We start from the raw sequence: 19,484 nt of genomic DNA, 5'->3' as shown, positions 1-19,484 counted from the left end.
TGGGGCGGGGCGGGGTGGGAGGGTTGAGCAGGGGCGGGGCGGGGAAGGGCCTCAGAGACCTGCGGCTCTCAGATGCCCCCAGCCGGACCCCAGCGCCCAGTCCAGGCACATGCAGGTGAGGTTCCGGCTCTCCCTATAGGTGTGCATCAATCTGTGTCCAGAAGAAAAGCCACCTCTCTCCCAGGGGAGGGCTTTTTTGTGTCCTCAGGTGTGCAGGAGCTAGTGTGTATAGCTAAGTGAGGGGCAGGTCTGTGTGCTCAGATGGAGTCATTCTGTTCTCAGGTGGAGAGGGCTGGTCCGCCCCAAGTGTGGGGATATCCTGTTTCTCTGGGGGCCAGGGGGAGCACAATCTGTGTCCCAGGCTATGGGAGTCATCATTCCCCAGGTCAGAGGGTCTGAACCTGTGGCTCTGGGTTTGAGGGGTCGCCATCTTTGGGGCGGTGCAGGGTCAAGGAAAGGCGAATACCCAGGGGGCTTGTCGGTGACCTTTATTGCGTGATTCCGAGGCCGCCTGGGGATATTTCCTGTGGGAACGTCCAGAGGCCCAGCCCCCTTCTCCACTCTGGGCTCCGCTGGGCCGTTCCACTCCCTTGTCTTGTCTGCGTTCAGCCCTTAAAGGGGCCCCGAGGGCTGGAGGTTGGGCCCCGAGGGATCCGGAGCTCCGCAGTGGCCCAGACGCGCCAGGTGGGCGTGAGGACGAGTCTAGGATCTCCGTGAGCGTCTGCGCCTCCTGCTGCGGGATTCGATTAATTTCTGGGAACGGATCTTGAGCTCTGCGCGAGTCACCACGTGGCTGTGTTCGTCTTCGGTCTCCTCTTCGTCTGCGGGGGTGGAGGGGTGGGGGGGTGATAAGGGGCTTCAAGTCCCCCATTCCTGGGTCATGTTTCCCGGCAGTCTTTACCACCCACCTCCACCTTGGCCCTGAGCTTGGCCTGGGACCACCTCCGGATGCTCTGCTTGGGCCCCGCAGCCCCGCCCCTTTTTCCTGCCCGTACTGACCGAAGAACTTGTCCTTGGGACTGGCAAGGGGCAGGGCGAGGCGGGTGTTGTACATGGGTAGCTTTCCCTCTAAGCTGGAGTAGAACTGTGGGAGAGGGGATCGGGAGAGAAGAGTGTGAGCGGGGCAGGGACTGCAGAGTACTGTTCCCCCTCCTCCCCACCCTATTCCGAGATATACCCTGATTCCATACTCTGCCCTCTCCTCCGGTTTAGTTTTCCTTGGGCCCAGCAGCGTCATTTGTTCTTAGAGTTCACCCTGATGTCCAGCCCCGTCTCCTTGTCCCCCTCCAGGCCCGTGTCTGGGGTCCTGCTCCTTGGCCTCTTGAGATTCACCCCGGCTCACCCAGCCCTCCCCTCTGGCCTCCCCGGACCTTCTGGACGCTCTCCTGGCTTAGGAAACTTCACCCGTTGTCCCTAAGGCCCATTCCCAGCCCATCGCCCCCCCCTTGCTCCCTCGTGTCCGCCCCGCCCCCTGGTGATATGGTGATGGGCACCTCGCGATCTGCGATGTGGCGCAGCATCTCAGGCACATTGTGGCTCTCGAGTTGCGCCTGCAGCTTCAGCAGCTTTTCCTCCACGAGGCCCAGCAGGTTCAGCAGATAGTCACCTGTCCCGGGATCCAGCTCCTTCTCCACGGAGCGGCTGGCATCCTGAGGCGGGGAACCCAAGCTGATCAGCCGAGAGAAGGCGGGGCCTCGGGCAGGTTCCACATAGGGGTGGGGCTTTTACGCCCACGGGTCAGGTCTTTGAAGGTGAGGGGACACCCACAGGGGTGGTGCTATCCTCTGTGGGGCGGGGCCTCTGCAGTCAAGGGCCACGCTTGTCAGGGCAGAGTCTTGGAAGTCAAGACTCAGAACATGGAGTGGTAGGAGGTCTTTTTGGGGGGTGAAAGGGTAATAACTTGAGAGAGGCCATTGCAGGGATGACCTGAAGAAATGGGACTTTGCTGCAGTCAGGACGGGGCTTCTGTCTTGGGCCACTCCAGGATCGCAGTGGGGTTTCTGAGCTTTCGGGTGAGGGGCCAAGGTGGGACTTTTCCCTGGAGGAGGGACCTGAGGCAGGACAGGATCTCTAAAGTCTTGGGCCACTTAAGAAGGATGGGGGTTCCCCAGGGTACATGAGGGTAATGACTGCTCTGTACGCGGGCCTCTGACGTCCAGGACAGGGCATGGGGTGGGTTCCCTCCAGTGAGCTGCAGGGCAGCAATCCCACCTGAGGGTCTGCACAGTCTCTTAAATCCTGGGAAGTTCCAGGCGGGACTTCCTCAGGGGCGAGGCCAGCCACAGTGACTTGGTCCAGCTTGCCCGCCAGGTGCTCAAGGCCCTCCTTCAGAGTTTGCATCGTCCGTTTGACCCATTCCAGCTGGCTCTGGGCCTCAGTCCGCCGCTGCTCCTCCGCCTTGAGGCGCTCCTGCAACTCTTCCAGCAGCTTCTGTTCGCTGCAGGGAGCATGGAGGTCGCCACCATGGGAGCTCTGTGGACCTGCGGTCCTCACCCTCCTCCTCGGGCAACGGGGCCTCGCCTCACCTCATCAGAGTGGCCTCCCCGGAGTACTTGAGGTCTTCAAGCTCCCGCTGCAACTGCTGCTTCTCTTGCTTCAGTCTCAGCAGCGTCTGCTCATTCTCTCTCTTGAGCGTCTCCAGCTGTGTGAAGGTGTCGCCCTGCGCCAGGAACCGCAGTACTACCGCCTGGGGGCCACACAGTCCCAGTCAGAGCCAAGGCCTGGGCAGGCCCGAGTGCCCCCTCTCCCCCAGGGCACTCAGCACCGGTGGCCTAAGCTCGTGGCTTCTTCACAGCGATGTTTAGGACTCAGAGCTGCCTCAACGGTGGGCAGCCTTGGATAAAAATGATTTGCAGAGCCCTTCTCTCTCTATATCAGGAATTTGAATCAGCCAAAAATCAGCGTGCTGGGCAGGGTAGCAATGACCATAGCTGCTTTCCAAAATCAAAGTGCTAGCAACATTCTGGCTGCAAGTCTCACCCAATCTGGTGAGGAAATATGGCCTGTGGTGGTAATGATCCGCTCACCCAGCCAATTTCTGGAAAGGCCACCAGCCACAGTGCCCCAGATGGCGCTATAGGTCTGATTCCTGGAACTCCTCACGGGTCATCACATGTGAAGAATAGCAGGTTGGAGAGTGCCCAAAGGGGAGAAACCAGACTGGGGTCCAGGGAGGTCAGTGTTTGCTAGCAGTGGACACACAGTCTCAGGAAATCTTGAGGAAGATGATGCAAAGTGTGGGTCCCAGGGTAGGGGTTCAGCTTTCCCGGGTCTGAGGGTGGCACTGGGCAGTCTACTGTGCCCCAGACAATGTTACAAGCAATGAGACACAGGAAAGTAGAGGCAAAACTCCCAGTTCTCGCAGAGTCCACATGCCAAAGAAGTCAGTGCCACTGGTGTAAGGGTGAACCCAAGGAGAGGGAATGATGGCGAGAATAGACAGCTCGCTGGGTTTTACTGTGAGAAGCAAGAGAGAAATGGGGCGGTAGCTGGAGGAGGAAGAGGGTGTCTTTTAAGAGAGCAGGTTTGTGTGCTGAGGAATTGATCCAGGGCGCTGTGGGCAGCACTCACATGCGATTCGGCCACGCCGGTGGCATCCTTAACCTTGCCAAAGAGCACCTCCATCTGGTACATGCTCCAGCGCCGCAGCAGCTCTTCCTCCTTGGTGCGGAGGCTATCCTGGAGCGTATCATCGGACTGCAGCAGCACATGCTCACGCTGGGTCTGCTCCAGGTTGAGGTCAGGGCCAGGATCAGCTTGTGGATAAGGGCTTAGGGCGTTGGCTGGGAAAGGGTTTCAGGATAGGGGTCAGGGAGGGGGTGGGGCCCAGTCTGCGGGGCCAGGGCCAAGGCCGGGGACCAGGTAAGGGCACCGAGGCACGGGTCAGGAGTTCGGGACAGGGCCTTGGTCCTGGCGCCCTGGGTGTGCCACCTTGCGCTCCATGCGTTCGTTCTGCAGTTTCCTTTCCTCTGCGCGCTTCTTGCACTCCGTTATGTAGCGCTCACGCTTCTTGCGCTCTCGGAACACGGTCTCCTCCAGATACTGCAGCTGGTTCTGGAGGGCGAGCAGGACCAGCTGGCATCTACTGTGGCTCAGTCCCAGAGCTAAGAGCCCAAATTCGGACAGCTGGGCCAGGCCACAGGGTCCTGGGAGATAGATGGAAAGGCTCGGGGACAGGAGACCATGGCACATGGGCAGGACCCCCAGGAACCAGCGGGCTGGCACCTTGGCAATGTCCTGGGCGGTGAGAGCCTCCTGGTTCACCACATGCAGTTCCTCAAGCTCGTGTTTTGTTTTAACCACCTCAGCCTCCATGGAATCCAGATGGTTTTCCAAACGAAGGCTCTCCTCCTAGGGATATGGGGAGTGGGGCAGGCCTGTGACTGGCCAGGCTGGCCCTCCCACTTGCCTCCCTCTCCCCAGCTGTCCTGGTCCCTACCTGTAGATAGGCTTTGAGCTGCAGGTATACATTGGTGATGTGTTCAGCCTCCTCCGCCTTCATCCGGGCCTTCTCCAGACGGTTCTCCAGGTTCCGCAAGGTCTAGAGCGAAGCAAGGCTGTGCTGAGTCCCCCCTGCTCAATTCCTCCTCCCCCCGGATCAAGTGCCCTCTCTGCCCCCGCCCAACTCTCACCCCTCTACACCTCATTGGCCCCACCTTAGCCACCTCCGTGTTGCCATCTTGTGCCTCAGCCATCTCCAGCTCACGCAGGTTGTGCTGCAGCTGCAGCTCCTCCAGACACTTCTGCCGCAACCCCACCTGGTGCCGCAGAGCGTTGAGCTGATTCACCTTCTCCCTCAGCTGGTGGTCCAGGTGCTCAAGGACTTGCTGGAAGGGAGGGGAGCAAGAGCAGGGGCCTGAATCCCCCAGTCCTTCCTGCCTTCCTTCCCCTATATTTTGGCTCTCATCTCCCTTGTCTCTTAGCAGCGTCTGACCTGGCTGATCCTCCTGCAGATTTTTTTCTTTGGTGGCTTCCAGAAGCCCATTCCCCAGTTTCCACCCAACTCCCTGGCTGCCCCTGGTCTCTTTTGCCTTTTAATTTGCAGCCCCAGGTCCTTCTCTCCAGTGTCCACACCCACCCCCATTGTGATTCTATCCAGTCTCAGGGTTTTAAAGGTCACCTATACACTGAAGACACCCAAATTTGGCCTCCTGAACTGCAGGCTCATATATCCATATATCCACTGCCTTCCAGATGTCTCCAGAGGTACCTCAAAAACCATCATGCCCAAAATCGAGCACTTGCTCTTTCCCGAAACCTGCCTTTCTTGAATCTTCCCTATCTCCGCTCATGGAAGCCCCATCCTTCCAGGTGCTCAAGTCCAAAACCTTGATGTCATTCCTCACTTTCTCTTTTTCTCTTCCACCTACATCCAACTTGTTTGCAATTCTCTGTTCTATTTCAAACGCTCCCCAGAGCTCTCTTTCTTCCTATTTCCAGCACTTTCATCTTAGTGCAGCCAACACCATTTTTCACCGGGATGACCTCCTCCTGCCTTCCACTCTTGCTTTCTCACAGTCCTGCAAGGTTCAGCTCCTGATGGCTTCACTGACCTCACCTCTTACTGAACGCCTGTCACTCATTTCCATCCAGCCACACTGGCCACCTCCTGTGTCTCCAACTTTACACTTGTTCCTACCCCAGGACACTGCATTTGCTCTTCCCTCTGCCTGGAGCACTTTTCCCCAGATCATTTCCTCCCTGGCCCATTCTCAGCACAAATATCACTTCTTAGAGAAAGGGGTCTTTGCTGACTTCCACACACCAATCTAACGTGTGAATCCTTGTCCCCATCCATCTCTAGTCAGTTACTCTTTTTTATTTTGTTTCTCTTGTCACTACTAGAAATTACTTTGTTTCTATATTTCTTGTTCTTAGGTTTTTATGTATGTTTTCTCCACTAAAATATGAGATTTTGGGGAGTGGAGACTTGGTCTGTTTTTTCACTGCACAATCACCAACACCTAATACCATACCAAGCACATGGTCAGTGTGTGATAAAGATTAATTGAGTGAATAATGAGTGGCAGCTGGTGGGGAGAAAGGATTAGAGAGGGAGAGATGGGAGGTAGGGAGTCCAGTGGGGAGGGGATCCAGGCTGCAAATGAAGGGAGATGGTCAGTGGAGTGGGGATGGGCAAACCTGGCTTGTCCTGTTCTTCAGGTATGGCTTCTCTGACTTCCATTCCTGAATCACTGCCTGGACCACTTTCTCATCTCCCTGCAAGCAGAGGAGTCCAGTCACCACTTATCCACGTGGTGTCAGCACCTGGGAATGCTGGCCATACCCCCTGGAACCTCTTCACCCACTTCTGCACCCTCACCTGGAGTAGGGCTGTCAGCTGTAGTTGCAGCACTCTGGTCTCCTCGCGTAGCTGGTTGATGGTTTCCTGATTCTTCTTGATGTTCCACTGGGTACTCTCATAAAAGGCTTTCCGGTCACCCTCTGGAGTCATGTGAGGTGGGAGGCATAAGCAGAGCATCATGGGGATTGGGGAGGACTTCCCTGGAGAAGGACCTTTGTGTAATCATCAACTAAATATTATAATAATACTTCGTGTTGAGCATTTATTATGTATTTGGTGCTGGACCAAGAGTTTTCCAGGTATCAGATACCATATGCCAATAGGTGCACATTCATATCCATATCGTACCCATTTTATAGATGAGAAGACTGAGGCTCAGGCTTATTAGATTGTTCAAGGTCACAGCAGTCTGACTCCTGAGCCCATACCTTCAACCACTATGCAAGACTGCCTCCTAATAATAAGACAATAACAATAATGGTTTACACCAGTATTTCCTAGCCTCGGCATGACTGACATTTGGGATGGACAATTATTTACTGTGGTGAGCAGTCCTGTGCATTGTCCGATGTTGAGCAGCATCCCTGGCCTTCACCCTCTATGATGCCAGTAGCACTCTCCCCCAATAATATAACAACCAAAAATGTCTCTAGACATTGCCAAATGTCCCCTGGGGAGCAAAACGGCCCTCTTCCATTGAGAACCACTGCTTTGCACTTTATAATGTGTTACTATGTGCCAGGCACTGATCTAAGCACTTAACACATTTCTACTACCTATGGGATTGGACTGTTATCCCCATTTTACAGATGGAGAAACAGAGCAATTAGATTACTCTTGGTCCCCCATAGTCAAACAAGTAGTATATACAGAGCCAGGATTAGAACCCAGAAAATCTGGCTCTAAAACCTATGTTCTTCACCACACCATGCATGACAGAAGAGTTTAGATTACACAAAAGTATGAAATACAGTCCAGTTGGCTCTGAGCCCAGGAAAAGTTTTATGAGATGAGGAAAACCATGAACAAGTATGAATTTTTGCTTCCAGAAACTGACCACCTGGATGAATACTGGTGAAACATCCTTGTCACACCATGCCTAGTCAGGGGGCTGGGTGGACACTGTTGACTCCTGACCCTTCTGTGCCCTTTGGGGCCATCTTACCTAAGAGATGTATCTTCCTTTGTAACTCAGCCACCTGCGTGTGCACAGCAGACTTCCGCCGACTGGCAGGGACGGACCCCTGCTTGGAATGGAGTGGGGGCCAGACTTGTGCCGCGCCCTTGCCTCTAGGGTGGTCGCGCTTAGCCTGAGCCTGATTACCCTTGGTCTTGGAAGAGGTCGCAATCTGGTCCTGAGTAGGTAGGGCGTTGGTAGAGGCCGCCCAGCACAGGGGAGACGTCATGATTGGGTTGGGGCCAAAGACCCCTGAGGTTTAGAGGGGCTTCTAATAATTGCTCCGGTCCGGGATCTGTCAGCTCGGGTTCCTCCGGCAATGGAAATGCACTTTCCGACCGCTTGGCGGGGCCTCGCAGCATCTCCCGGTTGCTAGGTAACCTCCTCCCCTCCTCCTTCCAATGCTCCATGGAAACCCTCCGCGTTATGCACCACTGCTCTCATTGGCTGATGCTTCATGGAGGGGCGGTCCCAACAAGGGACAGGGCGGAGTCGCGGAGTAGAATGGTGGGGTAGGGTACTTAAGCGTCACGTGCTCATCCCACTTCCTCTTCCCTCGTAACCCCGCCCGGGGTTCGCAGGCATTTTTCAGGAACTTTCTTTGGCGAGTGCAGAACCCGCCACTCCCAAGATGGAGGCTTCTTGTGCCGCCATTAAGCGCGAATCTTCAGAACTATCCCTTCTAAGGCTTCACAGTCCTATCCAAGATGGCTTCCAGCATCCTTATTTGCCACTTTCAACATGGCGTTGCTGAACCACCATTCTGGCAGCGCGTCGTGGTGCCGGAAGTGACGTACCCGCACTTTTCCGCTTTCTTTCTGCAGGAGGAACAGTCAGTTGGCTGCTGGGCTAGGGGGGCGCGGTGGATGTTGACCTTTGCCCCGGCCTCTTGTAGGTGTTGAATTAGCAGGCGGGAGGGCATCCCAATTTCTTGTTGCGGGGTGGCCTGAGGGTATGCGTCGGGAGAGGGGGAGGCTGTTGACCCCTTCGGCCTATTGGGGGGACTTGGATAGTTCACTCCCCCACCACCCACGTGGAGAGCGGAGATTTTGAGATCCCTAACATTGAAATGAGCAAAATTAGACTCCCCTCCGCTGGGCAGGATTGGGGAGACTCCCTCCCTTATCTTTCCCCATGAGCCCCCATTGCCCGGAAGCGATGGAGGAATCCAGTTGGCAGGAGGAAGGGGTGCTTTCTTTTAGCTGGTAGTAACCCTCTGCCACTGACCGGCCTCCCCTTTCTTGGCAGCGTTGGAGCACAGCGCGTCTCCCCGCAGCCTGCTTCCTCCTACAGATCACTTTCCCCGCCTTCAAATCTCCGGCAAGATGTTACTGTTGCTGCTGCTACTCCCGGTGTGCTGGGCCGTGGAGGTCAAGCGGCCCCGAGGCGTCTCCCTCACCAGTAAGTCCGCCGCTGGATGATGGGAGTAGGGTGTGGGACGGGCCGACTTTGGCTTTGGACTAGGAATTGTATAGCCCTTTGCCTCAGTTTCCCCTTCTCTGGGTAGGGAAGGTGGCCGTTCTCAGCTGGTGGGTGGAGGCAGACGTGCCGTTAGGTTCAGAGGGCCTCTTCCTGCCCTGTGCTGAGTCCTTTCGCCCCTCCCCAGACCTTCACTTCTATGATGAGTCCAAGCCATTCACTTGCCTGGACAGCTCAGCCACCATCCCTTTCGATCAGGTCAACGATGACTACTGTGACTGCAAGGATGGCTCAGATGAGCCCGGTGAGTTTTGTCTTCATCCATTCGTTTATTATGCATCTATGGAGCACCTGGTGGTGCTTGGCCCTGTGTGGTGACCAAGATAGAGCCAGTCCCGCTCCCTGTTGAGTGGGGAAAGCTGGCACAGAAGCGAGTGGTCAGTGGTTTGGTGAGGGGAGCCACAGGAGCTGTGGGAGCCCAGAAGGTCCCTACCCAGCCTGGGGAGGTGAGCTCTTGGCTGCATCCTGAAGGGTGTAGCAAATGGAGAGGCCAGCCATGTGCAGGCATCCAGACATGGGAGAGAAAGCCAAGGCGCAGACACGGGATAGAGGTGAAGGCAAGGGAGGCAGGAGTTGGTGGCCCTCTTCAGAGGGTGTTGGTGAGGAGAGGCAGGAGGGAGCACTGGAGAGTTTTGTTTCAGGGCCTGAGTGTGCAGCTGTCTCCTTCCTTTACTTGGAAATGGTTGTTTTTATGTTTGTTTGGCTCTCTGTGTGCATGTGTGTTGGGGTTGGTGGTGAAGGGGTCTGTCTGAGTGGATGTGAGGTGTGAGGCTCTGAACACACTCTGAAAACCCTTCCTTCTTCCCCACAGGCACGGCTGCCTGTCCCAACAGCAGCTTCCACTGCACCAACATAGGCTACAAGCCCCTGTACATCTCATCCAGATGGGTCAACGATGGAGTTTGTGGTAAATGAGATCCCCCTGGGGTTAGGGAAAAAGGCATGGGTGGAGGGGGAGGCACTGCCAGGTCTGATGGCACCCACACCTCTGCCCTCAGACTGCTGCGACGGGACGGATGAGTACAATAGTGGGATCGTCTGTGAGAACAGCTGCAAGTACGTTGGTGCCACCCACCCCTCCAGGACCTTGCCTTACCCCGCCCAGTGAATGAGGCCCCCTCTCTTTTCTGCTTTTGAGTATTGAGCACTCACTCTGTGCCAGGTGCCTAGTGAATGCTCCATCACCAGTTTTCCCTCTGGCCCAGAAGCAAGTACAGTCATTTGCCTGTTCAACAGGTGAAGAAGCTCAAGTTTAGAAAGGAGAATGACTTCCTCAGTGTCACATAGCTAGGAGACAGCAGAGCCCAGGTCGGTCTAACTTGAGACTCCATGCTTTTCATTGTTATGCTCTGCAGCAGGACCTGAAAACTGAAATTCCCACAGGCAGGTTATCTAAATGGCAGAAGCAGGCTGAAAATAAGGCAGTGGGGAGTGGTGGGGAATGAGACATCTAAAGGGACAGCTGCCCTTGACTCCAGTTAGTTGATGGCAGGTGACAGTGCCTGATTCATTTTTCAACGAAACCAAAAGTCCTGATATTTATGTAAACTCTCCTGAATGAAGATCTTTTATTTAAGTAAAGGGTGGATCACACACAACATGCTTACTGGCCAGATTGTCTGGGAGTCTGTGATTTCTAGACTTTTCTCTCCTTTCTCTCTTGGGAGCCAATTTCCGACCCCACATGCTAGCAAAACCTAGTCCCTCCCTTGACCCTGAGGATGGGCGAACCTTGCCCACTCCCTCTTCCCAAGGACAGGGATGCGGGGAGGTGGGGAGAGAAGGGCTTGCTCTCTTATCTTTCCCAACATGGGGGCATAAGGTGGGGTTGAGCCCTTTTGGAAGAGGCAGATCTGATGGGTCCTAAGTGCCCCCTGGTGCTGCCTGTGTGTGCCCCCACCCCAGAGAGAAGGGCCGTAAGGAGAGAGAGACATTGCAGCAGATGGCAGAGGTTACCCGTGAGGGGTTCCGCCTGAAAAAGATCCTTATTGAGGACTGGAAGAAGGCCCGGGAGGAGAAGCAGGTGAGGGGCCCCCTGGGGCTGACCCAGGACAATCTGGGCCCTGAGGAGGGCTGGAGGCATGAGCTGGAGAGGCTGGGTCAGGTTGACACCTGCTCCAGACACTTGCTCCTGGGGGCTCTTACTGTCTGCCTGCGCCTTGGTTTACTCATTTGTCCACTGGGCATTTAGTCATTGGTTAAGCTGTTAGCAAGTGGACAGTGGTGAGCACAGGTGTACTGGGGCCTTGGGTGGCAGATTGAAGTGGGCTGGGAGGAGCTCTGCTGCCTCCTAGAACAGGAGTGACGCCTCTGCATCCCGGGTCGTGGTTCTGTCGTCTCCAAGATGGGGCCAATGACTGTAGCTTCTCAGTTCTAGAGGAGGACTGAAGACCCTGTCAGTCAGCAGCAACTGGGTTTGTTCAGAAGGGTTGATGCTTTGTGGGCCAGAGAGGGTATGTCCCCAGGTGTGTGTCTCCCTCTGCTGCCTGCCCACCCCATTTCATGGGTCAGAGTCCTCAGCACCGCTCCTGGACTCCTGCTCAATCTACTGAGCAAGTGCTCCATCTCTGTTTCTCTGCCCAGGGAAGGTTCCAGGTCTTCTCCCATCCCCATGGCTGGGCTAGTGAGGTCCCGCTCAAATTCATTGGGCAGTGAGCCCCCTCCTGAGTTAGGGGCAGTGAGATCCTTCCCAAGTTCAGGGAATAGTGGTGGAACCATGTGGTGAGATTGTCTCTAAGTGACCTTTGCTCTTTGGGGAGGATCCTGGCAATAGGCCAAGTTGATGTGTCAGCCAAGGTCTTGGGAGGAAAATGATCCTGTGGGGTTTAGGCTAAGACCCTATAGCTTGGGACCCCATCCGTAAGTTGGAACCTGCCCAGCAAACTTGTTCCTTCTTGAAATGTCCGCAGAGGCCCAAGATGTGCTGTGCACTGGGCATGAGGCTAGAAGCAGACCAGGAACTGCCTCAAGGGTGCACTGGCTAGTGGGAAGGACAGACAGAAAGTGATGCCCAGGGCTGCTGGGAAAGGGAAATTTGGGGCTGTGGTGCATAGAAAAGATTCTTGCCTGGTCCCCCTGCCCCCCTCCCCCAATTGTCTTGGGGGAAGGAAGCAGGGAAGACTTCCTACAGGAGGAGGCCTCTAAGCTGAAATTTGTGGGGTAATTTAGAGATAGCCAAGCAGAGTGTTCCAGACAGAAGGAAAGCATGTGTGAAGAACTGGAGGCAGAGAGCTTTTGGAGGTCTGAATGTTGTCAGGGCAGTTGGGTCTAGAGTTTAAAATAGCAATGGGGCAGATGGGGCTGGAGAGGCAGCAGGGGCTGGTCACATGGAGCCTTGGGACTACATTGAGGTGTTTGGGTTTCTCTCCAGTGGGCTGCGGAGAACCGCAGCAAGGCAGGGACTCAGGGAGATGTGTGTTTTGGAAAGATTCTGCGGTTGCCATGTGGAGTAGAGGCAGGGAGGTGGCAGTTCGTGAGGAAGAAGGCAGAACAGGAGGAGAGCTGGCCCCTTGCCTTCTGCCCACCCAGCAAAAGCTCGCTGAGCTGCAGGCCGGAAAGAAGTCTTTGGAGGACCAGGTGGAGATGCTGCGGCTGGTGAAGGAGGAGGCTGAGAAGTCAGAGAAGGAGGCCAAAGAGCAGCACCAGAAGCTGTGGGAAGGTATGTCACTGGGTGGCCATGACTCACTTGCCCTTGGCCACTGGCCAGGAAGAGCCTGGGCCCAGAAGACTTGCCCATCACGTATTTGTTCTCTCTGCTGGCTTAATCGTGCTGCCTCGGTTCCCCAGGCCTACTTGTCTTGCACTGTGTGTTGATCATCATATTTGACAGTTAGTTGTAGGAATAATTTGCAGCCTAGCATGAGGGGTCCTTGTCTAGAGAGGAGGGGCTTTTCTTTCTACCATTTAGGGATCCCCAAATCCAAATTCGGGTTGGAGGTTCCTCTAACCTCTCAGGCAGTGTGAGCCGAGATCTGAGTGTAGGCTGGGTGATTTCCTGTCCAGCTTCTCTCTCCCTGAGGGGAGAGCCCCCTGGGGTCACAGTGTAGTTACTTGGAGTGGGGGGTGTCTGCTATTATGCTCCCACCTTGGAGTTTGATTTCCGTCTCCTTGGCACCACTAGTTTTTATCAAAACAAACGTCTAAATTTGCCAGGATTGGCAAGGTCCTTTAGGGCAAAACCCACTTCTGCATCTCTTACCTTCCCAAGGGCCTCTTTGCCCTGGCAATCCCTGCTGCCTTGGTTAGTTTTAAGATGATTTTTTATGCTGTGTCCAGAATTTTCTTGCTGTTGGCAGGTCGTGCCACCATTATGGGAAATTGGAAGCCTTGGTCCTCATTCTCAATCTGCTCCGTTGGGGAATATACCGTGGAAGCAGAATAGAAGGGGGAGGTGGGGAAGAAAGAAGCCTTCTACTCCAGACTAGTCAAAGGACAAAGCATTGCTGGAACGATTTGGAGGTGTGGGCCCAGCTGCTCATGTGGCTGATAACCAGGAACCAGGCAAGCCTCCCTCGGAGGCCATTCTATTGATCTCCTTTGTCTCGGGCATCTGCTGCATTCTTCCTTCCCTTCCTTCCCTCTCTCTCTGCCTTGATTTCTCATAATCAAGAATTCAATAGTTCATCCAACAAGCATTTGTTGAGTGCCTGCGAGGTATGTGCCAGGCACACCCCAGGGGCCAGCAATACAGCATTGAGCAAGATGGAGAAATCCCCTGCCTGCAGAGGGAGCAGATGCAAAGGCCCTGGGGCAGCATCATATCTGATTTGTAAGGAACAGCAAGGCAGGCGTGTGGCGGGAAGGAGTGAGCAAGGAGAGTCGGGGGAGACAAGGGCAGGTGCGGATGGGCAGAGCCTTAGGGACCATGCGGAGACTTGGATTTTCACCCCAAGTAAGGTGGGAGCCATAGAGGATTCAGAGCAGAGGAGGAACAGGAAGCCAGAAAACCGGGGAGCAGCTGGCTGCAAAGAGGCTCCCTGTCCACAATCCCATGGGCTCATTGGGCCGAAGGACCTGCAAGGGTTCCTCTTGTCCTTCGTTCCTCAGTAGAGGCTGTTTCTGTCCCCACATCCTGGCTTCCACCATCTTCTGCTTAGAGACCCTGGACCTTCAGTTTTCTCCCCTTTGCCGGGTGGTCTTCTCTGGCTGGCACCTTCCCTCTGCCTAGAAATACACTCAGACCTCTGCTGCGCAAACAGCTATCTCCAAGCTCAGCTTTCCCCTCCAAGGCTGTGAAGCCTTATTGCCTCTTCGTCCTGGCTGAACCTGCTTCTTTTACTCCTTGTCCCGGTTCCTGAGGCCTGGATTTCCTGTTTCTTAAGTATGTGAACTTTTCTCCACCGGCTTCATGGAAGCCACTGCTCCTCGAGGATGCTTCTTCTGCCCTTTTCTGGTGGCCCATACCCTCCTCCTCAGTGGGCCCAAGACCCCGGTGCTTCTTCTGGGCTAGGACACTGACCTCTTTTCTCCGCTCTGGTTCCCCACCCACAAATGCAGCTGTACCTGCTCCTAAATGTCCCACAGGGACCCCAGACTCACCAGGTTACCCCTCTTGCCTGGCTGTACCAACCCCCCAGCTCCATTCGTGTTGGAGAGTGAGCCAGGTGGGGTGCTGGGCCCCTTCTTGTGGGGGCCTCCTGGACATGGCAACCCAAGGCATGGTCGCCCCACCTGCTCCTCACATGGTCTCTGCTGGTCCCCCACTTGTTCAAACCAAAGTCCCAGGAGTGTTCTCAGTCACTCCTCAAATCTGACCCATCTGCAGACCTCTGTCAGCTCTCCCTTCAGACCCTCCCCACTCTGGCACTTCTCGTCCCTGCCCTCACCAGCCCTTGTCATCGCCCGGCTCCTGCCCCCAGTCACAGTGGCCTGACTGTCCCACACAGTGGCCTGACTCAGGGCCCCAGTGCCCAGCGAGCGGCCAGGTACACAGCCGGTGATGGAGGAGGGCAGGTTTCAGGGTGGCAGGAGCGAGCGGGCGGGGCAGAGGGTGACAAAGCTGGCGCTCCACAGAGCAGCAGGCCGCCTCCAAGGCCCAGCAGGAGCAGGAGCTGGCGACCAGTGCCTTCCAGGAGCTGGACGACGACATGGACGGGGTGTGAGTATGCCTGCCCTCCCCTGGGATGCCCCTTCTCCCAGCATCCGCCTTTAGAAACCAGCCAGTCCCCCACTTCACAATGGGTCCTGAACTGGTCCCAAGCCCTCTCTGTGAGCCTCTACTTACTCATGTGTAAAATGGGTCCAAAGTAGGCCAGGGTTCGGGGAGGAGATGAAGGAAACTGCCCTCCCAAGGAGCTGAGCAAGGTGACAAGGGGTCCCACTACTGTTCCCAAGCCTACTCTGGTCAAAAGCAGACCCCTTGGAATCCCAGCTGTGCCCCTGAACTTGCTGGCTGACCCCAGGCAAATGGCTCTGTGGAGGGTGGCTGTTGGGAACAAGGAGGCTGGGCTGGCACACCGGCAAGGAGGAGCCAAGAGGACAGAATGGGCAGGCCATACCATTCCGTGGTTGGCAGTGGTGATGGGTGGGGGGACAGGATGTGGTGCCCGGGCCATCATGGGTCGTTGGGCTCTGCTGAGTGGAGGACACCAGTCAGAGGGCAGTTTGGACATATTCGCTGCTGAGGGTGGAAGGAAATGGATGCTGCTGGTGAGTCAGGAAGAGAGGGGTCTTGGGGGACACGGGATCCAGGTGTCTCCTAATCCCATCCCGTCTCTGTCCCTCCTCTGAGCTGTGGTCTCGTGGAGACGTAAGGATGGGGTAGGAGGCAGAGGACTGGGTGGCTGGGACCTGTTCTTCTCAAGGGTGGGGGCTGGAGGGGGCCCCAACCCTAGAGCTCCCCTCCAGACTTCCAGCTGCTCAGCCCTCTCGGTCTCTTGCCTGTGCCTTTGCAGGGTCTCGGTGGCCGAGCTTCAGACCCACCCGGAGCTGGACACTGACGGGGACGGGGTGCTGTCAGAAGGGGAAGCCCAGGTACCTCACCCTGCCCTTGGCCTGGGGCTCCTGGAGAGGATTGCCCCAGGTGACTTCAGGGCCTGCAGGCAGGAGACAGGCTGGCTGTGGGCTGTCTCCATGGAAAGTGCCCTGCTGGCCCTGGACCAGGGCTGCTGGGGTGCCCAGCCTGGCTGATGTGGCCCGGCATTGCCTGGGTGAGCCAGGAAGGCAACTACCCAGCACCAGTTCTCCCTGCCCTTTGGGACCTGGTGGGGTCACGTGGGTGCCACAGGGCGTCTGGTCGCACACACAGAGCCAGGTTTCCCACCCATAGGCCCCTGCAGGCTCCCACCAGGGTGTGCGCCCAGTTCGCACTCCTCACATGCAAGCCTTTGGCGCTCTGTTTGCGGTCTGGACCCTCCATCTCTCTGTCCATTGCTGTCTCCTGCTGGATCCCTTCCTGTCCCTCATGGCCTCTCCCTCTGAGGGCCTGGTGATCTCTGGTGGTTGTGCTCTTCCCTCTGTCTCATTCTCTGTAGTCTCTCCAGTAGCCCCCTCCCCCACCCTTTTGGTGGGGGGCTCCTCTTTCTGTGGCCTGTGCTGCCCCCTTCTGGCTGCTGCACCTCACCCAGTCTGGCCCCAGCGTAACCTTGTACCCAGGGCTCATGCCTGGCACCACAGCCTGAGGCCCACCTTGCAAGTGCTTGGGGCACAGGAGGGGCACCTGGTGGCCCCCATCCTGACGCTACCCCAACAAATGCACACAGACTCTGCTTGGGGGAGATGTGCAGATGGACGCCACTGCCTTCCATGACCGCGTCTGGGCTGCCATCAGGGACAAGTACCAGTCTGAGGTCAGTGGGGGAGGGGAGGTGATGTGGTCCCTCCCTGCCAATGCCTCACAAAGGAACTGCCTCCAGTTCTGGCGCTGGGCCACCCTGGCCAGCTGGGCCACCTCAGCCCCTCACCCCCAGCTGTCAGTCCCTCTCTCCCTCCCTCCCTCCCTCCAGGCTTCCTGGGAGGGGCAGGGACACTGACGCTGCCCACGGGGCGATGATGTGAGCATGGACCCCCATGTCATGGGATAGGGAGTGGACCCCAAGGCCACAGCACTGAGCGTCCCACACGCCTGTCAGGTGCTGCCCACTGATTGGCCGGTGCCTTCTGCTCCTGACCTGACGGAGCTCGTGGAAGAGCAGCGCCTAGTTCCCTCACCGCCCACGGAGGAGGAGGAAGAGGAGGACGAAGAAGAGGAGCCTGAGGAGGAGGAGGAGGAAGAGGAGGAGGAGGGTTCTCAGGTGCAGGGGGAGCAGCCCAAGGTGTGTGTCTGGGGACAAAGGGGTGTGGGGGGCCGGGGCTGGGTCATTCGCTGATTGCCCCTTCCCCAGGAGGCCCCACCCCCACTCATGCCCCCCAAGCCGGCCAGTGCCACCGAGGAGGACAAAATGCCACCCTACGACGAGCAGACACAGGCCTTCATTGACGGTGAGGGCTCACTGGGCCTGGGAGGGAGGGGACCCTGCCCATCCCCCCGCCATCCCCTGTACCCGCAGGAGCCCACGATCCAGGCCCCACATGGTCCTCAAGCAAGACTGGGGGCTGGGGCTTGGGGAGGCTGGCACCACCCCCATCAGCCCCACGGGCCCTCCTGCCTCTCACAGGCTGCCCCTCGTTGGTGCCACCCTCTCAGGTGGGGAGCCAGAGGGGCCCTGGGAGCCGAGAGCCTGGGCAGTGAGTGGGGTCTGCCCTGTGGCTGGCAAGGCCACAGAGCCTTCCTGTGCCCAGTGTCACCCAGAGCAGGCCTGGGAGTGGGGAAGCAGGTGTGTCCGGGTACCTCCTTCCCCCTCTCCCTGGGTAAGGGTTGGGGCACCTCTGACTTCTCCCCTGCCCCCTGCAGCCGCCCAGGAGGCCCGCAACAAATTTGAGGAGGCCGAGCGGTCCTTGAGGGACATGGAGGAGTCCATCAGGTATGGGGTGTGGGTCTGGCCACAGCAGGGCAGCGTCTCCACCTGCCCCACAGCCGCCTGCTGCCTAGCTCCCCAGAGGAGGTGGTAATGGGGAGTCGCCGAGGCAACCGCTGCCACAGAGCAAAGATATAGCAGTGGTTCCTGAGGTCCCCAGGTGGCGAGGAGCCAGAGCCCAGCCCCCACACTTCCATCCACCAGGATCACAGGGACTTCCAGCATTGTCCTGTCAGTCTGTGGTGACTTGGCTGCTCCTGCTGCCCCTTCACCACTTGCCTTTCCTTCCAGGAACCTGGAGCAGGAGATTTCCTTTGATTTTGGCCCCAATGGGGAGTTCGCCTACCTGTACAGCCAGTGCTATGAGCTCACTACCAATGAGTGCGTTACCCGCCAGGGGCAGGTGGGCGGGTGGGCTTGGAGGGTCCGAGCCTGAGCAAGGTCACAGGGAGAGTAAAGGGGTGGCTTTAGGGGCGGTCAGTGGAGTTTCAGGGGCCTGTGTATGCCCCCACCATGTGTAGGACCGTCAGGGTGGCTGGGGTCCTGCGTCCCTCCTGCCCACCAGCCCTATCCCATGACAGGTACATCTATAGGCTCTGTCCCTTCAAGCTTGTCTCACAGAAACCCAAGCTCGGCGGCTCCCCCACCAACCTCGGGTGAGTAGTCTCAGGCTGGGCCCCCCTTCTGTTCCACCCCCGACCCCCAAGCCCCTCCAGCTGGCCCACCCTCAACATCCCACTCTCCCGCAGCACCTGGGGTTCGTGGGCCGGCCCTGAGCACGACAAGTTCAGTGCCATGAAGTATGAGCAGGGCACAGGCTGCTGGCAGGGCCCCAACCGCTCTACCACTGTGAGTGAATGGGGGGGGGGGGCCGGGTCAGGGCCCAGGCCTGGCTGAGCCAACCTGAGCCCCCACCTGCCCTCCCACCCTTCCCAGGTGCGCTTGCTGTGCGGGAAGGAGACGGTGGTGACCAGCACCATGGAGCCCAGTCGCTGTGAGTACCTCATGGAGCTGATGACGCCGGCCGCCTGCCCGGAGCCACCTCCTGAACCACCTGCGGATGGCGACCACGATGAACTCTAGCCCTACTTGGCACAGAGGTGGGTAGGGAGGTGGGTCTCTGCCTGCCCGGGTTGGGGGTGCAGTGGGGTCTGAGGAAAACAGACCTAGGTCAGCACCGTTGCTCTCCTCACCCTTGCCTCTTTCTCATTGGGTCTTTCTCTGGCCCCAGAACCTCAAGGCATGGAACCAGCCCCCAGCGGTGCTGCCCACCCACCTCACAATCTGTGGACCAAGATCTGCCCCTCGGGGTTTCTTTACCCTTCCCATGGGGGCAGAAACCATGAGAGGCCCCTTGCTCTTCTCTTGGACCAGGTGTGACAGAGCCATGTTCCCAGACTCCAGCATCCCCCAAAGATTGACTAAAGGAGTACACCCTCCCCAAACCCCCAGCCTGGTGGCTTACTGCCCACTCTGCCCTGAACCCTTACCCAGGGTATCTGCCTCCCCTCCTGGTGGGGACAGTGAATTGACTGTGACCTCAAAAATAAATGATCCCCCCAACCCATCTGTGTCTGCCTTCTTTGTCAGGTGTGAAATGGGCCAAGGGTGGGCAGAGGGCAGAACAGAC

General features: G+C 57.2%; 2 protein-coding genes across 6 annotated transcripts; one reads left to right on the top strand and one right to left on the bottom strand.

Annotated features, from left to right (window-relative positions):
• The first annotated feature begins 53 nt into the window (after positions 1-53).
• PRKCSH (protein kinase C substrate 80K-H) lies at positions 54-19,421 on the top strand. 4 transcript variants are annotated; one of them, XM_033133445.1, is made up of 18 exons: positions 54-115; positions 8,730-8,882; positions 9,088-9,204; positions 9,772-9,867; positions 9,959-10,016; positions 10,866-10,983; positions 12,489-12,618; positions 14,973-15,057; positions 15,854-15,932; positions 16,661-16,747; positions 17,030-17,212; positions 17,282-17,378; positions 17,791-17,860; positions 18,146-18,235; positions 18,436-18,510; positions 18,604-18,703; positions 18,791-18,954; positions 19,086-19,421. In XM_033133445.1, the coding sequence occupies exons 1-17, from the start codon at positions 73-75 to the stop codon at positions 18,935-18,937; spliced, it is 1,728 nt and encodes a 575-aa protein (XP_032989336.1). In that variant the 5' UTR covers positions 54-72; the 3' UTR covers positions 18,938-18,954; positions 19,086-19,421. The 4 variants fall into 4 exon arrangements, with proteins under 4 accessions (XP_032989336.1, XP_032989335.1, XP_032989338.1 ...); XM_033133444.1 differs by lacking the exon at positions 54-115 and adding an exon at positions 8,174-8,372; XM_033133447.1 differs by lacking the exon at positions 54-115 and adding an exon at positions 8,207-8,313.
• Positions 264-7,863, bottom strand: ODAD3 (outer dynein arm docking complex subunit 3). 2 transcript variants are annotated; one of them, XM_033133442.1, is made up of 13 exons: positions 7,470-7,863; positions 6,323-6,444; positions 6,142-6,219; positions 4,656-4,826; positions 4,439-4,540; positions 4,225-4,350; positions 3,931-4,053; positions 3,571-3,723; positions 2,526-2,686; positions 2,212-2,437; positions 1,499-1,649; positions 1,000-1,084; positions 264-821 (listed from the first exon to the last, which is right to left on the bottom strand). In XM_033133442.1, the coding sequence occupies exons 1-13, from the start codon at positions 7,708-7,710 to the stop codon at positions 449-451; spliced, it is 2,112 nt and encodes a 703-aa protein (XP_032989333.1). In that variant the 5' UTR covers positions 7,711-7,863; the 3' UTR covers positions 264-448. The 2 variants fall into 2 exon arrangements, with proteins under 2 accessions (XP_032989333.1, XP_032989334.1); XM_033133443.1 differs by having other exon boundaries at positions 567-821; positions 1,494-1,649.
• Positions 19,422-19,484: the final 63 nt, after the last annotated feature.

This window comes from Rhinolophus ferrumequinum, chromosome 18, assembly GCF_004115265.2.
Source record: "Rhinolophus ferrumequinum isolate MPI-CBG mRhiFer1 chromosome 18, mRhiFer1_v1.p, whole genome shotgun sequence".
Taxonomy (NCBI): Eukaryota; Metazoa; Chordata; class Mammalia; order Chiroptera; family Rhinolophidae; genus Rhinolophus; species Rhinolophus ferrumequinum.
Note: the sequence above shows the minus strand (reverse complement) of the source record. Positions and strands in the feature narration are given on the sequence as shown.

Excerpts from the sequence above, each read along its gene's own strand:
- ODAD3 (XM_033133442.1), bottom strand. The coding sequence starts at position 7,710 with ATGACGTCTCCCCTGTGCTGGGCGGCCTCTACCAACGCCCTACCTACT. Across the intron at positions 6,220-6,322 it reads AGCTGACAGCCCTACTCCAG|GGAGATGAGAAAGTGGTCCA; the intron begins GTGAGGGTGCAG and ends CTCTGCTTGCAG. Across the intron at positions 4,541-4,655 it reads GCAACACGGAGGTGGCTAAG|ACCTTGCGGAACCTGGAGAA; the intron begins GTGGGGCCAATG and ends GCTTCGCTCTAG.
- PRKCSH (XM_033133444.1), top strand. The coding sequence starts at position 8,189 with ATGGCTTCCAGCATCCTTATTTGCCACTTTCAACATGGCGTTGCTGAA. Across the intron at positions 15,058-15,853 it reads GACGACGACATGGACGGGGT|GGTCTCGGTGGCCGAGCTTC; the intron begins GTGAGTATGCCT and ends GTGCCTTTGCAG. Across the intron at positions 15,933-16,660 it reads TGTCAGAAGGGGAAGCCCAG|ACTCTGCTTGGGGGAGATGT; the intron begins GTACCTCACCCT and ends AAATGCACACAG.